Source organism: Rhododendron vialii, chromosome 4a (genome assembly GCF_030253575.1).
Source record: "Rhododendron vialii isolate Sample 1 chromosome 4a, ASM3025357v1".
In the NCBI taxonomy this organism is placed as follows: Eukaryota; Viridiplantae; Streptophyta; class Magnoliopsida; order Ericales; family Ericaceae; genus Rhododendron; species Rhododendron vialii.
The window spans coordinates 317,998-338,078 of record NC_080560.1 but is presented as its reverse complement, the minus strand read 5'-3'; the positions used below and the strand labels follow the sequence as shown (position 1 = coordinate 338,078).

Genomic DNA, 20,081 nt, shown 5'->3' with positions numbered 1-20,081 from the left:
GAAGTTCAAGCCAAAGAGCACGTGTATCCATACCAGTACTATTGATCAGCATCCAATACTACTACAAATTAATCATCACACCTTGCTCTTTATGCTCTGGTCTATCAAAGAATTTCAAATCGATATGCACAAAAACTCGATCAACCTCGGGAAGTTGCTCAAGTTAGCAGTCAAGCTTTTCTTCAATTTCTCGTAGTGTATCGCCAATATTATGGGCTCGGCTCAAAAGCATGTCTTCAAGTAAGACTCTGTGTTGCTCTGCAAAATAATGAGAACCAAATTTCTAGGCTCTAAACGTGTCAATGTGCTTGATCTCTTCGTGGTGGTTCCTATCAGATATATCAGCTTTGCCAGGAAATCTGGTGGGGGTGTTCATGGTCCCTAACATGAGCGCACTTGTAGTAACAAAAGGCTGCCCAAAAAATGAGCAATAGGGTTAGCCTTTACTATATCTTGACCCATCAAGTTTGCAAGTAGCACGGTTGTTTAGCAAGCACCAAGCCAGCAAAATCGATGTGTCTTGTGGAGAATTTTTACCACTAGGTACATAAAACCACATCTTAGTTTTCATTGAGGTAAGATGAATTACTTAATTACCATTAAGTCCACTTTTTATAAATTTCATTTTTCATTAATGGAAGTGTCATCCTAGGGTACCTTAGGGTTTTAGAGTTTATGATACCCTAGAGTTTAGGTTTAGGCACTTTTGTAGAGCTCTAGGGTTTACCCTGTTCCAGAAACCTTTTTAAAAAATAATCAGCTTATTTTACATTTTCAAACTCAAAAATAATGTAAATGAAAAATAATTTTTCGAATTTTTTGCACCGTTTAAAAGATCTCAATGAGATTTATCAAATAAGATCTATATTGATAAAAAAATTATTTACATAAACACATGATTTTTGAGCTTGAAATTGTCTTTTTAAAAAATAAGTACTTATTTCACATTTTCAAACTCAAAAATAATGTAAATGAAAAATAATTTTTCGATTTTTTTTGCATCGTTCAAAAGATCTCACTTTAAATAAAATCCATATTGCATATTTTTTTATTTCAATAAGCCCATTATTTTTTAGCGATTTAGCCACTTTCATAAACCCAAGATTGACACTTTCAGAATTTAGAATTTTAATGTTTCATTAATTTGAGATGACCAGATAGGAATTACTTTTTAGTTTCTGTATTTACACGTAAATAGCCAAAAATAAAAACCCCCTGCGAAACAAGTAATGATTCTCACACAAATTTTTGTGCACATATCATGCACATACATTTTTGTGGGGCTCATATCGGAATTTCACAAAATGATTCAAATCGCTCATCTTTTTAAAAATATTTTTTGCAGGGTTTTCGTAAAAAATCAACTCCAACCGATATCTGTAAAAGCTTTCTTAGAAATCGTAGGGCAAAACATTCTTAGAGCGAATCATTCTGTTTTGCCCTACGATTTCTGAGAAAGCTGTTACAGATATTCGCAGGAGTTGGTTTTTTACAGAAATCCTCTAAAAAATATTTTAAAAAAGATGAACAATTTGGATCATTTTATGAGATCCCGATATGAGCTCCACAAAAATGCATGTACATGATACGTGCAAAAAATATATGCAAGCAGCAACTAAACTAGGTTCGCGGTTTGCGACTGTAAGAAAAGAAGAGAGAAAACTACATACAGAGAGGGAGAGAGGGTGAGAGGAGAGGGAGAAACATAATCCGATGACACCTAGCTTCTCTCTCTAGATATCCTCTCGTACAAAAAGAATAATCCTGGGCTTCATCATCGAATTGAAAATGGTCAGTTAATCATAACAATCTAGTTACTGTACTTCACGTAGCTGAGCTTTCAGTTGCTTTCATTGTATCGTATTTTTAATTGCGGAAGTAAAAATTAATACAGTTCTAAGTGTTACTGTCAATCGAGCTTATTTCTTGCATCCAATCGTATGATTGTAGATTTATGACGTGTTTAATTCTTATCCCAGTTTATACTTGAGTATTCTCACTCTATCTTCACGTAATCCCAATTGGCCAGCACCATATTTTAGCTCTGGTTTGGGCTAATTCCAATCGTTCATGCAATTCTTAAGTTGTTTGTGATGCATGTCTTTTGCTTATTGTCAAATTGGACACAGTAATTTGCTGTGTCCATTTGTTTCTTTCCGAATTCCCTCACTTGCACTTTCCCTCTACAGAGTAAGCTGGTAAGAGGCCACCGAGACAAAGTTCAGCAGTTCATGACAATAACTGGATCGAGGTTACTTGACATTCTTTCAACTCTGGTCCTGATTTTTTAGTTTTTGATTGGCATAATCTAGTTTCATTTTCAATTTTGATTGCATATCACAAGAGAGCTTTTCCTATTTTCTTTATAAATTGCAGTGAAAAACTTGCCCTTCAGGCCTTGAAGTCCTGCGATTGGCATCTTGAAGGAGCATTTGATGTATTCTACAGTCAGCCACAGGTCAAATCATATGCGGATACTAGACTTGTAGAGGAACTTTACAAAAGATATAAAGGCAAGCGCTACAATTCCATTGGATTCTGCTCCTCTCATCCCCTATTGAAGTCCTTTTGTGTTTGCTTTGAATTTGGTAGAATGTCTTTGTTTCAGCTGCATTTTTTGTGAGGATTAAATTGTGAGATTAGAGGCCTAATCCTGAGAGCTCCATATAATCCAATGTCCAGTGCGAGAGAGTATCCAGACTGTAAGTCTGGACTGGCATAGAAATTCTCCATAATAGCAATTACTGATGTCTCCACTGGTATTGGTATCTGTTATCTTTTAACATTGGATTATTTTTTGGCACTTTACAAAGCTAATCCTTCCATAAAAAAAATTGTTACTTGGGGTAAAGTGTATTGAAATGGTCAAATATAAGCAGGCATGCTGTCTATTCCTTTTCATGCCCCCCATTTGGCGTTTTGGTTGTGGGGGTTTACTTTTAAATGATCACACTTGGAGACTGGAGACCGGAGACCATATATGTTTGAGGCAGCCTTGTCTCGTCTTACCTTCTGCTTGACTAGATGTCGCATGATAACTTTATGGTGTTGGAACACCTATCTTTGGGAATGCCTCATTTGTCACATTAGGCCTGGCCCATTAGTTCCACCAAATCTCGTGCTTGGATTCTTTCATTGTTTTGTTCTCATCTTTTTGTTTGAGTTTTTTTAAAGGTCATCTCCCATGTAGAAGTCCTTTATATTGCGTATGTGGGGTGTTGCCCATTTTTGGAACATTTGAGTAATTTGCTCGTCTTAGGCCACTAATGAAGCTTTATTTGGTGGGGACAAACAAGACTAATATATATATATATATATATATATATATATATATATATATGATAAGACTACATTATGATAAGAACTAAGGGGGCAAGTAAGAGGAAAAGAAAGTTAATAATCTCCTGTAATCTGCAATTTATTCCGTTTGTGTTTTAACATCCATCACATTGTATCACAAAAGTTAGATAATCAAAACTTGCTACCTCATCTTTTGGTTATCCATTCAAGGGTTTCGAATATTAACAATGTAAAGTCTCACAGTGGTCCATAATCAAAAACTCACTTTTAGACTTTTAGTAGAGAGAGATAGAGAGATTTGGGAATAAAAGTAAGTGGGTGGATCCATTGATCGTGATGGGAGGGGAGGGAGAGAGAGAGAGAGAGAGAGAGAGAGAGAGAGAGAGAGAGAGAGAGAGAGAGAGTGGTCCACTGGTCCCCATTAAATCTGATTATCCAAAGAGAAAAGGTTGCTAGTTTTGGCTATTCAAAGGCCAAAATTTGGTTATTGGTTAAGGTGTTGCTAAGTTTGGTTATACCATTATGAGCCATATTTTGGACCAACGTTAGAAATATTTTAGTTTTGGTTATGCCATTGGAGACACTCTAATGTGTTGTAGATTTGATGTGCCCACATTCTTTGCAGAATGTGAGAAACGCCCGATTTTTGCCTCCTGACATTTTCAACAGTGTTAACAAGACAACAGTTGAAACGGAAGGAAGAAAATAGTTTCAGGAAGATTCTTTAAATTCCAGCCACAAATGGCAAATTTTCAGTGACTTGCAATTGTTTGCTCACTATCGTGGTTCTGCTACTCGACAGTGTCATTAGGTTTAGTGATTCTTTTGGTGCAGTATCTACACTGTAATGAGCTCGGTTCTTTATCAAACAGCATTGTATGCTTTTGTTACTTTTGGTTTGCAGACAAAGAAGTTGAATGTCTTTTATCACGAGTTGGTGGTAGCCATTTTGGCTGAGAGAACCTTCTGTTCATGTTTGTTCCATAGCGTTATGGAAATTTACCTTTGAGTAGCTAAAAGCACCTTAACTGGTTGATAGAAACATAACATGCATTCCACTTGTGAAGAATCAAGTTGTGAAGAGAACCCTTGTGTTTTGCAGATCCATATGTTGACATGATTTTGGCTGATGGTATCACTCTCCTTTGCAATGATCTTCAGGTAGCTCTACTTGTTTCTAACTACCTACAAGTGGTTGGTTGATCAGAACATATTTTAAATGATTATATGAATTAGTTGCCAGTTTGAAAAAAGGGAGTGCGCTCATCAAAGATTTGATCACATTATGGGTCATAAGAAATTTATTTTCCCATGGTTTTTGAAGTTCCAATTACTTTGTAGTAACTAGGATTAAGACTTCATATGGTTGGATGACGTTTGAATCTTCGTTCTCTTGGCAGGTGGATCCCCAAGATGTTGTTATGGTATGTGTATATGTTGTGATACTCTGTTACTTTTACAAAGCAATAAAATCCTAAAGCATTTGGTTTCAGATATTGCATTTTAGGGAATTGGGAATCCTGCTTCTTTTACCCGTGATAAACTCGAAAATCGCAACAGATCTCCAAATTCTTTGGGAAGAGTGGGGTAGAAGAAGAAATTTCGCTTTGATTTTAGTTCACTTTTGTGTTTCTCAATAGAAATCATCTCTTGTGCTCTGCCATTTTGACTGGCCTCAATTGCTCTTAGTTGGAAAATATCTCGTCCATGAGTTTCATATAAACAGGGGTTTTCTCCATCCTTCAATTCATTGCATAATGGCTTCAGATCGTTGTTACTCTTCTGAATGCTTGAATTTTGAACTCATCTCTATTATAAAACACAATGGTGTGGGGACAAGTTGTTGCAATGGTTGAGATTGAATTGATCTAATGGTTGAGGTGAAATTTCCCTTTTATTAAATTGTCCAGCCTCTTTCGTTTAATTACATAATTGCCACCGATCAAAATTACGCCGAGTTCTCCTTCTCTCTCTGATCCCACACAAACACTACCTCACCCAGACCATCTCTCATATTCTCATGCGCCCTTTTCTCCTTCACTGTTGTCCACCACTCACGACGGCACTGACCCGCCTTTCAAGCTCTCCACAATTGAGACCCCTCGCCCCTCTCTAGCTTTTGCTCATGGTTTGAATCTAGCGGAAGGGTACAAATCAATTCCAATCGAGGTGGGTAGTGCCGTAGGCACGGGCAAGCGCTAGTTATCTTATGTTACACTTGGGTGAAGGATGCTCCTTTCCCATTAATACGTATAGTACCTTCTCTTTTTCTTTTCTTGTTAACAGATCTTGATCTCCTGTTCCAGTGCTAAATGTATTGATGAATATACTCGAGATGATCATCAGTTGTTGGTTTATCATTGTACTTGATTAAGAAATTTTTTGACAACTTTTAAGCATTACGGCGAAAAGAACCACTCATGATAAGAAGTTTGGCCTATTTTTCTGTAGATTTCAGCAGCCTTTTCATTTCTCTGATCAAATAACTGAAGTAGTAATAACAAGCAAAATTTAGCTTACATGAGTTTTTTTTTTTTGCCTTTGTAGTTAGTTCTTTCTTGGCACATGAAGGCTGCCACCATGTGTGAATTTTCTAGGCAGGAGTTCATTGGTGGTTTACAAGCTCTTGGGTACCTTTGGATTAGTTCTATTTTCGTTTGTTGTTTCTTTGTAATTTGACACCAGACTCACTAAGTCAATATTCTTAATATCAGGATAGATTCGCTGGAGAAGTTCCGTGACAGGATGCAGTTTATGCGCTCTGAGCTGAAAGATGATCGTATGTCTATGCAACATGTTTATTTGCTTATAAAAAGTTCCTTTCCTCATTATTGAAGTAGTTATATTATACTAGGCTTATTGCTCATGACAAATTCTGCTCATATACCGGTTGTTTGCTCATAGAAGATTGATTTGATCAACTTCACCTTGATATATAAGCCGTACTATTAGATTACTGAGTTAATCTTCACAATGTTGTCCAGAAAAGTTCCGCGAGATCTATATCTTTGCTTTTGGCTGGGCAAAAGAGAAGGTATGCATACTTAGCTTAAAACACTTGGATTTACATTTTTTGGTTTTGCTTCTCTCGAGCTAATTTTTTTTTTTAGTTCGTGATTCTGAGGTAGCTAGAAATGTCCATCTTGCTATAATGTTGGGTGGCAGACTGGTGGTGTATCATGTTAAAAATGAGTATTTGCCAAGGTTCAACAGATGGTGGCCTCAGCTGTTCTGTTCATAATTCTTGTCTCGGTGAATAGCTTCCTTCATGAAGTTTCTTTCCTGATATCTTAGGTCATTTTTTAAAATTATTTCTGGTAGTGGCAATGACATGGGATATCTTGTATCTTCAAGCCAGTGTTATAATCATTCATCTTGTTCACGTGCTAATTCTAGGAGCAAAACTCATTTGCAAACATGACCCACCATACTTAGAGCGAGAGTAAAGCAGCTATTCCAGAAATGTCGTAGCTGAAATCTTTGTTGTGACAGTGTTTTCATACGAAGTGTTGTATATATGCATATGTAATCACAGAATTGACAATATAAATTATTATAGCTTAGTGGATCCTCTATGGTGAGTTGATTGGATGATTTTAAGCCTACCCTGGTGAAAGACATTTTAATGTTTAACAAGAGAGTGTAACTTTGCAATGGTTAGAGAAACGGAATCATCCTATTCCATAATCCGTGAGTATTACAATATGTACAAGCTAATCTAGATTAAATAGAAAAAAGCTAGGAAACCCTAAATAAGCCCTAATTAACATTATGACTAAACTACCTTTCAGGATAATATAAAATAACAGCCGCGCAAAGCGCTTAATTTATATTCAACCTCCCCCCCCCAAAACTCATGATGCGAGGCCGGAGAGCATCGAGAGTTTGCCAAGGAGGAATCGAAACTGAGCAGAGGGGTGCGTTTTGGTGAGAAAGTCGGCCAACTGAAGTGAAGAGGAGACGAACGGTAGAGCAATAATACCCGATTGAAGATGATGACGAACAAAATGATAGTCAATTTCAATATGCTAGGTGCGCTCATGTAACCGAATTATGGGCAATCTGAATAACACTCTTATTGTCACGGACTCACGATAAAGTGGTGTAGGGGAAGAAAGAGTAACACCCATATCCGATAAAAGCCAGCAAAGCCAAACAACTTCAGAGGTGGCATGAGCCATAGCATGATACTCAGCTTCGGCAGTAGAGCGAGCAACAACAGATTGCTTCTTGCTTTTCCATGATGAGAGAATCACCCAGAAAAACACAAAAGCCAGAGGTAGACTTTCGATCAGAGATCTCAATTGCTCAATCAGCATCTGCATAAGCTCGAAGTGTCAAATCCGGAGAAGAAGAAATAAGTAAACATCGGAGCATGGTGCCACGAACATAATGTATAATGTAGGATGCGAAGCAAGGCAGCCCAATGCGTAGACCGAGGAGCACAAACAAATTGACTAACAATATGCATAGCGTAGGCAATATCTGGCCAAGTGACAGTGAGATAAACAAGTCAACCAACAAGCTCGCGATACTCGGTCGAATCAGCAATTGGAACTCCATCAAAAGCAGAGAAGTTAGCATGCAATTCAATAGGAGTATCAACTGTTTTCTCATCAGTAAGTTGAGCACGATGGAGAATGGAGATAACCATTAGGAGAAGAGGCAACCTCATTGCCAAGAAAATACCGAAGGGGCCCTAAATCCATCATTTCAAACTCGGTAAACAAATGGTGCTTCACCTCACTGTTGGCAGCAGAATTGGACCAGTGATGATCATATCGTCAACATAAAGCAAGACAAGAGCCAAACCATGTGGAGTGCAGTGAACAAATAGAGCAGACTCATGAGTGCTAGGCTGAAAACCAATTTGGAGAACCACATCATGAAAACGTGCATACCAAGCACGAGGAGACTGTTTGAGACCATACAGAGCGCAGCGGAGATGACAAACAGGGCCAGAAGCATGAGAGAAGCCTTGAGGAGGGCGCATATAAACTTCCTCATATAGATAGCCATTAAGGAAGACATTTTTAACATCCAGCTGAAAGAGATGCCAATGGTGCATAGAAGCAACAGAAATCAGAGTACGAATGGTGGTCATCTTTCCAATGGGAGCAAAAGTCTCCTCATAATCAATACCATATTCCTGTGAAAATCCTTGGGCAACCAAACGGGCTTTATACTGCTCCAAAGACCCATCAGAAAGCGTCTTAACTTTGAAAACCTATTTGCAGCCAATAAGATTCTTACGCTTGGGAAGAGGAACCAATCCCCATGTTTGAGTATTAGCAAGAGCAGTGAGCTCGTCATTCATGGCATTCGCCAAGTTAGGATCATTACAAGCTTCTTTGTAATTTCGAGGTTCAGAATAGGTATGTAAGCGAGACAAGAAAGAACGATAGGAAGAGGAAAAGCAAGTATTAGTAAAGCCAAGTCGTACCGGTGGGCGACGATCAAGAGGACTAGGAGATAGCGGTGAGCCGGTGGATCAGAGTATGTTGAAGTAGAAGTCGGGCAGCGGGCATAAAATTTTGGGTAAGGAGAATGAGGTTGAGACTAAAGGAGGCAGGGGGAACAACTTGAACATCAAGACTCTTCAATGGTGTGAACATAACATGCCTAGATGCATACAGTTTCTTGGACAAAGTCATAACAACGGTACCCTTTTGCTGGATCCCATACCCCATGAAAACGCATAAAGCACAACGTGTACTTAGCTTAATGCGCTCATGCTTAGGGAGAAGAACAACACAGGTAGAACCAAATACACTAAGGAGAGAATAGTTAGGAACCTGACCATAAAGACGTTCATATAGATAAGTGCTAGAAAGAAGAGGACTAGGCATCCAATTCAGGAGATAAGCTGCAGTAAGTATAGCCTTTCCCCAAAACACGGCAGGCATAGAGGAGGAGAGAAGAAGAGACCATGCAGTGTCAAGAAGGTGACGATACTTGCGTTAAGCACGCCCATTTTGAGCAAGCGTGTCAGTACAAGAAGATTGATGAATTGTCCCATGTGTGGCCAAAAAATCAGTGAATTCACCTAGAGAATATTCCCCGCCCAAATCAGAGCGAAGGATTTTGATTTATGTGAAAAATTGGGTTTGAACCATAGCGTGGAAAGTGCGATAAACTGTGAAAAAATTAGATTTGTGTGTCAACAAATAGACCCATGTAAACCTGCTAAAATCATCAACAAATGAGACATAATACTAAGAACCACCTTTTGAAATGGAGAAGTAGAAACATAAGTACTTTTATTGAAAGGTAACGTAGACATTTTGACAAACTTACAACTGCTGCATTCTGAAATATCATTAACAAAAATGTTTCCCAAACATCCAAACTTAAGCAAAAGTTTTAAACGTTCACTAGATAAATGACCTAAACTAAAAGACTGCTGATCTAGAATGCCAAAGGTAAAAGTTTTAAACATCAAGACTGCTGATCTAAACTAAAAGAAGACATGGTAGTGGAAGTAGACTCGAAGGGAACATGCAAAGTCTCCAAAATATAAAGATCTCCAACCCTACACCCGGTCCCAATCTGCGTCTTTGACGTCCAATCCTGCACAACACCGCCAGAAGAGGAAAATAGAACATCAAACCCAGAGTCAGACAATTGACTAATTGAAAGAAGACTAAGAGATAATTGAAGAACATAAAACACATTTGGGATAAATATTAAAGAGGATGAGGTGAGAAGAATATAGCCAATAAAAGCAACATGCATGGGGATCCATTTGCAGTAGAAATACTAATATGAGAGTAAAGACAAGTTCAGAGTATGAGAAGAACCAGAATCATTGGTGAGACACACTGACTTAGTAAAGACAAGTTAAGAGCATGAGAAGAACCAGAATCATAAATCCATGTGGTAGGAACTAAGAAGGATACCCGTGGTATAAGAACCAGGCAAATCTGATTGAGTAGTAGCTAGAGCAGAAGCTTGTGAATGACCTCCCCGAGTTGCAGCCACAAATGTACGATACTCCTGATCTCGATCAAATAAACGAAATGGTGGAGTCCCCTCACTAGAAGGAGCTGCGAGAGCAGCAAGAGAGCGAGGATGCTGCTACGGGAGTTGAGATGAAGAGGCTTGCATTAGAGAAGGATTACATCCTTTCATCTGTTAAAGATTAGGGCATGCATTGTTCCAATGGCCCTTCTAATAGCAAAAGCTACACTCATCCATAGCATGTAAACTGGAGATGGAATTGGGAACTTAGAAGACTAAAGTTATTTTCTCATAGAATAAATTGACGTGAGATAGTTATACAACACACTAGACTAATTATACTATGGTCTTAGAGAATGAACTAGTTACACAATAGAATGACTAATAACCTAATTACAAATAAACCATAATCTAACACTCCCCCTCTAGTTGGTGCGAAGATATCAATCAAGCCCAACTTGAACACAATGGGGTGGAAACTCTTGCGACCAAGTCCTTTCGTGAATATATCAGCTAATTATCTTCGGATCTCACAAAAGGCATACATATCAAACCCTCGCTCAATTTCTCCTTGATGAAGTGCTTGTCAATCTCTGTATGCTTCGTTCTGTCATGTTGAACAGGATTATGAGCAATGTTTATAGCACCTTTGTTGTCACAGTAGAGTTTCATAGGACCATTATCAGAAATTCCCAAATCACGTAGCACTGTTTAGAGCCATAAGAGCTCACAAACTCCATGTGCCATAGCTCTATACTTAGCTTCTACACTAGACCTGACAACCACTGATTGTTTTTTACTTTGCCAAGTAATCAAATTGCCCCCAAGGAAAGTACAGTAGCCAGAAGTAGAGCGTTTATCATCCACAGAACCAGCCCAGTCAGCATCAGTGAATGCCTCCAACCGCCGATGACTATGATTAGAAAATAGAATTCCTCTCCCTGGAGCAGACTTGAGATACCTCAAGATACGGTAAACTACATCCAGATGTGAAGTAGGAGGATCATGCATAAATTGACTAACAACACCTACTACATAAGTAACATTCGGTCGGGTGTGCGCTAAGTATATCAGTCGACCCACAAGTCGCTGATACCTCTCCTTATCAGTGCGCTCCCCCACATCTCCACTAAGATGATGATTCGTCTCAATAGGAGAATCTGGAGGTCTACAGCCTAACATACCTGTTTCTTCCAAAAGATCAAATATATACTTCCATTGGGAGATAAAAATACCTCTATCAGACCTTGCCATTTCCATTCTAAGAAAATATAGTGGTCCCAAATCCTTAATCTCAAATTCTTGAGCCTGGACTTCAGATTGAGAATCTCATCCCCATCGTTGCCTGTCATTATCATATCATCAACGTAAACAATAAGGACAACAATCTTACCAGCACCTCCTTTGATGAACATAGTATGATCTGCATGGCTCTGTTTGTAACCAAATCTCAACATAACCTTTGAAAATTTGCCAAACCACGCTCGAGGTGATTGCTTCAACCCATAAAGAGCTTTCTTCAATCTACACACCTTTCCCTCAGTCTTTGAGGAAGAAAAACCCGGTGGTATATCCATATACACCTCCTCCTCTAACTCACCATGCAGGAATGCATTTTTCACATCAAACTGGTGAAGAGGCCAATTCAAATTTGCAGCACACGAAATCAGAGCCCGCACAGTGTTCATCTTTGCTACTGGAGCAAACGTCTTTTTGTAGTCAATGCCATAGGTTTGAGTAAAACCCTTGGCTACAAGTCTCGCCTTGTATCTCTCAACTGTACCATAAGCATTTTGCTTAACAGTGAAAACCCACTTGCATCCCACTAATCTTTTTCCTCCTGGAAGTGATACCAGCTCCCAAGTGCCATTCTTTGTCAAAGCTGTCATCTCTTCTACCATAGCTCATTTCCACTTAGGTACCATGAGTGCATCCTGCCAATTCTGTGGAATAGATATAGAAGAAAGAGACGAAACAAAGGCATGGTACGAAGGAGATAAACGATCATAAGATGCAAACTGGGAGACAGAATGCTGAGTACATGCCCTAACACCTTTCCGAAGAGCAATAGGAAGATTATCAGAATCAATAACAGGAGGTTCAATGGGAGAAGATTCATTACCAGATGAGTTAGTGGAAGGGTCCAGAACTGTAGCAAGCAATTGTGATCGACAAGGTGGCATCACATAGGGGGACCTTCCATTTTTCCGTCTAGTTCTCGTGTAAACCTTCACATTAGACCCTTGCAGCCGTTGTGGTGGTTCCTCAATGTCATCACCAATGTCACGTGTTGCTCTTTCGGCAGATACTGGTTCTTCTCCAGATTTTTCTTTCTCCTCCTCACCATGATTATAAAATGTAATCTCTTCCTCCCTCATCTCTTCTTGCCTATACTCCCCCTGAAGAGATGAAGTGATGGGAGAATAAAAAGACTCTGTTTCCCAAAATGTGACATCCATAGAGACAAGAAACTTCCTAAAGTGAGGGTTAAAACACTTATAGCCCTTCTGGGTAGGAGAGTACCCAATGAAAACACATTTATGGGCTTTAGGACCCAACTTTCCACCATAGGGGTGAGGGGCATGAACAAAACACACATAACCAAAGACTCTCGGAGGAAGAGTTGTGACGCGAAAACTACCAGGGAGACACTCAATTGGTGTTTTGAAGTGGAGAACACTGGATAGCATGCAATTGATAAGGTAGGTTGCGGTCAAAATCGCTTCTCCCCATAAATATTTGGGAACATTCATGGTGAATAAAAGAGAGTGAGCAACCTCAGCAAGATGACGATTTTTGCGTTCAGCAACTCCATTTTGTTGTGGAGTGTCAACACAAGTCGTTTGAAAAAGGATATGCCATTTTCATCCAAAAAAGCTCGAAAATTCCTATCGAGATACTCAGTGCCATTGTCACTACGGAGAATTTTGATATTTGCATCAAATTGGATGCGCACTATTGCATGAAAAGATTTAAAACAAGAAAAGACTTCACTTTTTGACTTAAGTAAATACACCCAAGTAACATGAGAATAACAGTCTATAAAAGTGATAAACTACTGATAACCCTTAAGAGAGGTAACAGGGGAAGAACCCCAAACATCAGAATAAATAACCATAAAAGGGGAAGCATTCCGTTTATTAATAGGTGCATAAAAAGAACGTTTATGTTTCCCAAGCTCACATGCTTCAAAAAAAAAACTGACTCCGATAACAATGCTTAATTAATTGAGGAAAAAGTTTCTCTAAAATCCCAAAAGAGGGATGACCTAATCTACGGTGCCACTAATGTAACATAGAAAGAGTTGAACTCGTATCTATTTGCTGAGCTAGACCACATGACATGGGTGAATGAGAGGGAGGAGCTGCAGACTCCAAAAATAGAGGCCACCGTGTGCTTTACCACTGCCAATCACCTTCCCCTTATCCAGTTCCTGAAAAACACAATGAGTAGGAAAAAATGTCATAGGATAATTTGCGGAACGAGTAAAACTACTAACAGACAGAAGATTAGTGGCAAAATTTCAAATATGTAGAACTGAAGAGAGGGGAATAGAGAGAGATAATCGAACGGAACTTTTTCCTGAAATAGCAGAAAAAGCCCCATCTGCTATTCTGATCTTATCCTTACTAGAACAAGTAGAGTAAGAATCAAACACAGAGGAACAACCTGTCATATGGTCTCTGAAGCACCCGAATCTATAATCCAAGAAATAGCATGAGAGGCAGTAAGTGCACTAGTTAAGATACCTGTGTGAGCAAGATAGATGGAAGCAGAAGTTATAGTAGATGGAGAATCAGCTCGAGCCATTAGGCACCTGAGAGCTTGCATCTCCCCCTGAGAAAAGTGTCTAGCAAAAGCCTTTTGTTTATCCTCCGACATTTCAATAGAAGAATAGCAATTCCAAATAAGCAATACCTGATCAAATCAGCAGCAAACAAGTGTAACCCAACCTAAAAACATAGATTCAAACACCCAAAACCAGATTGAAGCCTCTTACCAACTGTTTTGACTGCAGATACAATTTGGAACAGCAAAACGAGCTCGGTTGTGGCTGAATCAAATGGAAAACAGCTAAAAAAGCACTGTTGGGTGCCGGAATGGTTGAAAGAGATATGGGTCAGCACAACCGATGTCAGAAAAGGACTCACTGGAGTCAAGTCAGTAACAACGACGGCAGAAAGAGAATCGTCGGAGTCAGAAAAGGACTTGCCAGAGGCTGGGTAGTGTCCGGCGATGGTCGACGTGGCTGGGTGATGTCGGGCGAAGGCAACCCAGTCCAAACCAGAGTAAACAGACTTGACCCAGTTTAATCCGAGAGCAAATAGTGGTCGTCGGATGTCGTACGGTGGTCGCCGGAGATTGGCAATGGTCGAGGATGACCGGCGAGTGGCCTACGTACGTTGGTGGGGCTGTTAGAAGTCCAACAGTGGTGTATCGTTGCTACACTGAGAGAAACTAGGGGAACTAGGTCAAGTGGGTCTTCGTTGTAGACATGGCCGTGAGTGATCAACCACGGCAAGGCTGATCGATGACAAAGGAAAAGAGCCCTAGGTATCGTGGAGCTCTGATACCATGTAAACTGGAGATGGAATTGGGAACCCAGAAAACTAAGGTTATTTTTTCATACAATAAACTGATTACAACGTGAGATAGTTATACAACACACTAGACTAATTACACTATGGTCCTAGAGAATGAACTAGTTACACAATAGAACGACTAATAACCTAATTACAAATAAACCCATAATCTAACAAACTCGAGGCTTAGGCTTGCCTGTAACCTGAATGTGCGAAGGTGTAGAGGGCAAGAGTGGTGCTGAATGCGAAATAGGCGGAGCAGGTGGAGTGGCAAATACAGACTGAGAAGATGATGTAATAGATCCCACCTGGAATCAAGTTTCCTCAGCTATAAGTTCACGAACTCCACCATTAACTGAAGGTAAGGGATAACGATGGAGAATAGCCCCACGAAGGGGCTCAAACTGTCCACGGAGAGCCATGAGAAACTGGACAAGGCGCTGTCTCTCACGGTACTCGACACAAGAAGGAAGTGACTGAATTCGGCGGGTTCCATTTGAGCTAATTGATCCCAATACTGTGTCATCTGATTGTAAAACTCCTGAATAGATTTATCCTGCTGTGTGGCATGCCGAATGGACATCTCAAGTTCATACTGCTTTGCAAAGTTTGACTCAAGGTACAAATCCCGCAAGTACTCCCAAACGTCATTAGCCGTCTCATACTTGGAGAAGTTCAAACCAATGCTTGGTTTGACAGAATTATGAAACCACGTAAGCACTTTTGCTGTTTCCAGTTCCCATTAGGCAATAGCATCTGCATAGCCTTTCGATTGGGGATCAGGCTTTACTGTAGACCCAGTAACATAGCCCCACATACCCTTGCTAATTTTAACTACAAAGTTCTTCATAACACTCGCCCAATAGGAATAGTTACTCCTATTCAAACGAACACTAATTACTCTGTCTTCCGCCATAATAGAACAATAATATAAACCTACCCACAAAAACTCACTTTGGCACCAAATCAGAGAGTAACAGAGAACAAATCAGTTCTAACAGAGCTGCAACAGTCTCGAATAACAGTAAAACTAAATAAACGTAGTCCAAAATTACCTCAGATGATGATGATAAACAGTGTAGAATCAGAGAGATAGGGTTCTGAAAAGCCTTAGAATATTCTGACCCAGTTCCAATCGAGTGTAAACAGCCCTTACCCAGTCCAAACAAGTGCAACCAGATCTGACCCAGTCCTATCCGAGTGCAAACAGTGGTCGCCAGAGGTCAGAAAGGTATTCCGGCGGTCGGCGAGTGGTTGTTGGTGGTCTACGAGTGGTCAGAGATGACTGTCGGTGGTCGTCTGGTGTTGTAGGATGTTGTAGGTGCAGTAGGGTAGTTGTCGATGCAAACGGGTATCAACTGGAGAAGAGGATGCGTATCCGAGAGAAGAGAGAGGGAAAGATGCGATTGGAGATTACTGGAGGGGAAGATGTGATTAACTATTATCTAGGAAGTAGAAGACTTCCAAACGCTTTCGAGCTCTGCTTTTAGTTTCAAAGAAGCATGAAGGCGTCGCCAAATGTTTAATTGATTCAAAACTCAAATGAGCGATAACCTACGGGAGATGAATAAAGTGATAAATTCTTGAACTGGTTGGCTATTTACCCCTAGTCTTCGCAGATTAGTTCTATAAGGATGAGACTGAAATAGATTGTTCTTTGCAAGAAAGTGAAAGCCATGAATTTTTGCACTTAATAAAATATCAATTGTATGCATGAATGTTTTTGTGGCTATACACTCTTGTTATCACTTATCAGTCTTATTCTTTGGTGTTTTATGTATCTCCGCTAATCACAGTTGCTGACATTTATGTTGACTTGTAGGGTCAGAAGTCTTTGGCATTGGATACTGCAATCGGGATGTGGCAGTTGCTTTTTGCAGAAAAGCAGTGGCCATTGGTGGATCACTGGTGTCAGTTCTTGCAGGTAGTTTAATGAAACTTTTTTCCATTAAGTAGAGAGCTTAATTGCAAATACCATGTTATACTTTTCATAATTTGCGAGAAAGTTGGGCAATAGTGGCCAGTGTATTATAGAAACTTGCTATTTGTTTTCAGTTCCCCAACTATATAATGGTATTGGGGTCATAAAAAGTATTGATCTTGTGCACATTTTCCATCCATGAACTTCATGAAGGGTCGGGTTGTTGGGGAAGTTTGAGTAGGGAAAGGTTTCAGTTTTCCTCTCTCAAGTCGAGTTTTCTTTCTTCAGAAAACTGGCAAAGACAAGCTCCCCTTGATGTCCAAGTGTTGTGGGTGTTACCAATTGGGGCCTCACTAAGATTACAAAAGCAAGATATGTGCTGGATAATCTTAAAGGAAAGCCTTTCAATATATGGGAAATTAGCTACAGTTGAGTTGGAGAAGTTACGAATACTGGAGAAGCTAAAATATCTGTGAGGTGCAGAAGGTAACTGATTCCGTAGCCAAACATCAACAGATCCGCTCCTACATGAATTTTGACTCCCTTTGCCAGCGCAGTGAGGTGAAACCTGAATCACTGAGGCATCGCCACATGCTAGCATTGCCACAGCCTCAGGCCAAGGTACCTGGGGCTATCTCCAGGAAATGCTCAAGCACATTCGGGTCTCCCTTTTTCACATGATCTGCAACTTATTCTGTCTCAGAGAAAGAGAGATATCCCAGAAGATAACTTCAGGCTGTGACAAGACATATCATGGGCATGTAGTCTGTACCCTCTTGCCCACGTGCTAGAGCAGAGCGTCATTAGGCATCATAATCTTTATATTGAGTTCTCTAGCTCTGCTAACCGAATTTGACAGTTTGTCAGCCAAAAGAGGATGGCAACTTGTTCGTGTCCCGACCTCCATGACTCGATTACCCTATAAATAGGACGTATTCCTCAATTGCATGCAAAATGTTTTTCATCACTGCTGTTGGTTTTCTTTAAGTTCTTATTCTGCATACAGGACTACTCCAAGACTACGTATGCTCTCAGCTAGCCCGTCTCTGGTGATCAGCCATCATTAGACACTTCTATGCTTCCCCAACCAGCCTTCTTCTTGACACCCTCACCACAAGGATGCTTGTGACTATGCAGTTTGTACTTGATTATACTTGCCACCTTTTTACGTATATTTACAGATGCTAATAAGGTAATTAGGATATTGATAATAGTGGAAAACAGATGATGCATTGGTCAGCATTTCTTTCTGTTTGATGGTGGCTTACTCCATATTTTCTTGGTTGGTAGGGAACTTGTCATGATTTCGTGTTTGATTTTGTGTGGTATTAGGTTTGCTAACATGGTCACGTGGAGGTGCTAAAGTTTGGTTTAAAAATTTTAACTCCTTAGATACAGCACTCATTTATTTTTCTGTATTAGTGTTTAACCTATATGTCATGTTTTGTATTTTGTTGGAACTCAATCCAGGCCCGGCATAACAAAGCAATCTCTAGGGACACCTGGTCTCAACTACTGGAATTTGCAAGGGTAAGAAGCAATAACTTGCATGGCCAAACCTGATGTACACTTCAATGAATGTGGTGGCTTTTCTTATTGTTTTCATCTGCTCACATTCACAGGCTGTTGGATAATTTCCCTCCCTAGGTCACTGCCTCCATCCTGGTGCTCTTACATAGATTCATAAGTGACATGAAAAGAGTGCCTTGGGCACGCGCGTTTTTTGTTATGCATCTCTTATTTTTTTCCTGATCAGAATCTAATGTGTGATTATGTACGAGTACATAATGTTCTTTTTTATAATTAAGAATCATTATAAGCACCTTAATTTTTTTTTAACCATGGGTGGACTAGGTCAAGCAGACACAATCTCGGTGATGACACTAGGTCACTGCCTCCATCCTGGCGCTCTTACATAGATTCATAAGTGGCAAGAAAAGAGTGCCTTGGGCACGCATGTTTTTTTTTATGCATCTCTTATTTTTTTCCTGATCAGAATCTAATGTGTGATTATGTACAAGTACATAATGTTCTTTTTTATAATTAAGAATCATTGTAAGCACCTTAATTTTTTTTTAACCATGGGTGGACTAGGTCAAGTAGACACAATCACAGTGATGACACTAATAACTATGATGTTGACTGCTTTTACAGATGGTGGACCCAACACTATCAAACTATGATGCAGAAGGTGCTTGGCCATACCTCATTGACGAATTTGTTGAATACTTGAACGAGAATGGCATCATTCGAAAAGGTCAGCTGAATGATTGGAGCCAGAAGTACTGAGGGATTGGCTGTGGTGATGTATGTTATAGAATGTATGTGTGAGTATGATCCAGTAGTAGTTTGCCGCAGCCCCACGATTTGACTCCTCTCTTCTTCTTTAGGAAACACAAAAGAGGGACAACTTGAAATTTAGATCCTATGGTACTTTCTGTTGGCTGTTGGTATTTTATGTGTTCGGTGATGGGATTGTGATATGGTAAATGAGTTCGCTGATAAAATAAATGCCTGGCACATTGTTGAGCTTAACATTCCTTTTACATTCTTCACATTTTCATTTGAACGTTTTTCTTACTGCCAATTGGGTGAATGATGGCTAACACAGGTCTACCTACTTACCATGTCTCATCTGTTGAATATGCTTCAGATTTTCTTCACTTTTAGTTTGTGCAGGTGCAGCTAGGAGCTGACTGTTACTTGTGACCGGACAACATGTAGTAATATTCCTTGGTTCTTTTATTGACTAATAATATTCCGAAAATTAGTGACTAATCCTAATGCTATAATCAGCCAAAATTTGAAATAAAAATCTATATTATAAAATAGAGCGGTCTTTTGTCTACTCATACAAATATGAGCACCTTTCCAGCCGTCGGATCATACTTTCTATTAACTTTGTAGCCATCAGATCGAATGAATATAAAATGTCGACTCATACAAACAAAGCACCCTCTACAACCGTTCGATCATACTTCCTATTAACTTTGTACCCATCGGATCGAATGAATATTTCCTAATATAAAATTAGTGACTAATTATGGTAATCTATAACTAATGATATTCCGGAAAGGCATGATTGTATAATCCTAATGCTAATTGTATAATCAGCAAATTTTCAGGAAAGGCATGATTGTTTAATCAGTCAAAATTGTATAATCATAATCCTAATGCTATAATCCGGAAATTAAATCAATCATGTCTTTTTTTTTATTAACTAATCATAATCCTAATCTCAACTCTTTCTTTTATTGACTAATAATATTCTGGAAATTAGTGACTAATCCTAATGCTATAATCAGCCAAAATTTGAA

The 20,081-nt window shown here is 39.4% G+C and overlaps 1 protein-coding gene across 4 annotated transcripts; it reads left to right on the top strand.

Annotated features, from left to right (window-relative positions):
- The first annotated feature begins 1,620 nt into the window (after positions 1 to 1,620).
- LOC131321832 (uncharacterized) lies at positions 1,621 to 19,299 on the top strand. Of its 4 annotated transcripts, none has more exons than XM_058352785.1 (11): positions 1,621 to 1,791; positions 2,190 to 2,251; positions 2,377 to 2,513; positions 4,403 to 4,461; positions 4,701 to 4,724; positions 5,848 to 5,930; positions 6,015 to 6,079; positions 6,285 to 6,334; positions 16,666 to 16,767; positions 18,235 to 18,294; positions 18,919 to 19,299. In XM_058352785.1, exons 1-11 carry the CDS (start codon positions 1,789 to 1,791, stop codon positions 19,051 to 19,053), a joined length of 780 nt encoding a protein of 259 aa, XP_058208768.1. In that variant the 5' UTR covers positions 1,621 to 1,788; the 3' UTR covers positions 19,054 to 19,299. The 4 variants fall into 4 exon arrangements, with proteins under 4 accessions (XP_058208768.1, XP_058208769.1, XP_058208772.1 ...); XM_058352788.1 differs by lacking the exon at positions 1,621 to 1,791 and adding an exon at positions 1,959 to 2,047; XM_058352786.1 differs by lacking the exon at positions 4,701 to 4,724 and having other exon boundaries at positions 1,633 to 1,791.
- The last annotated feature ends 782 nt before the right edge of the window (positions 19,300 to 20,081 follow it).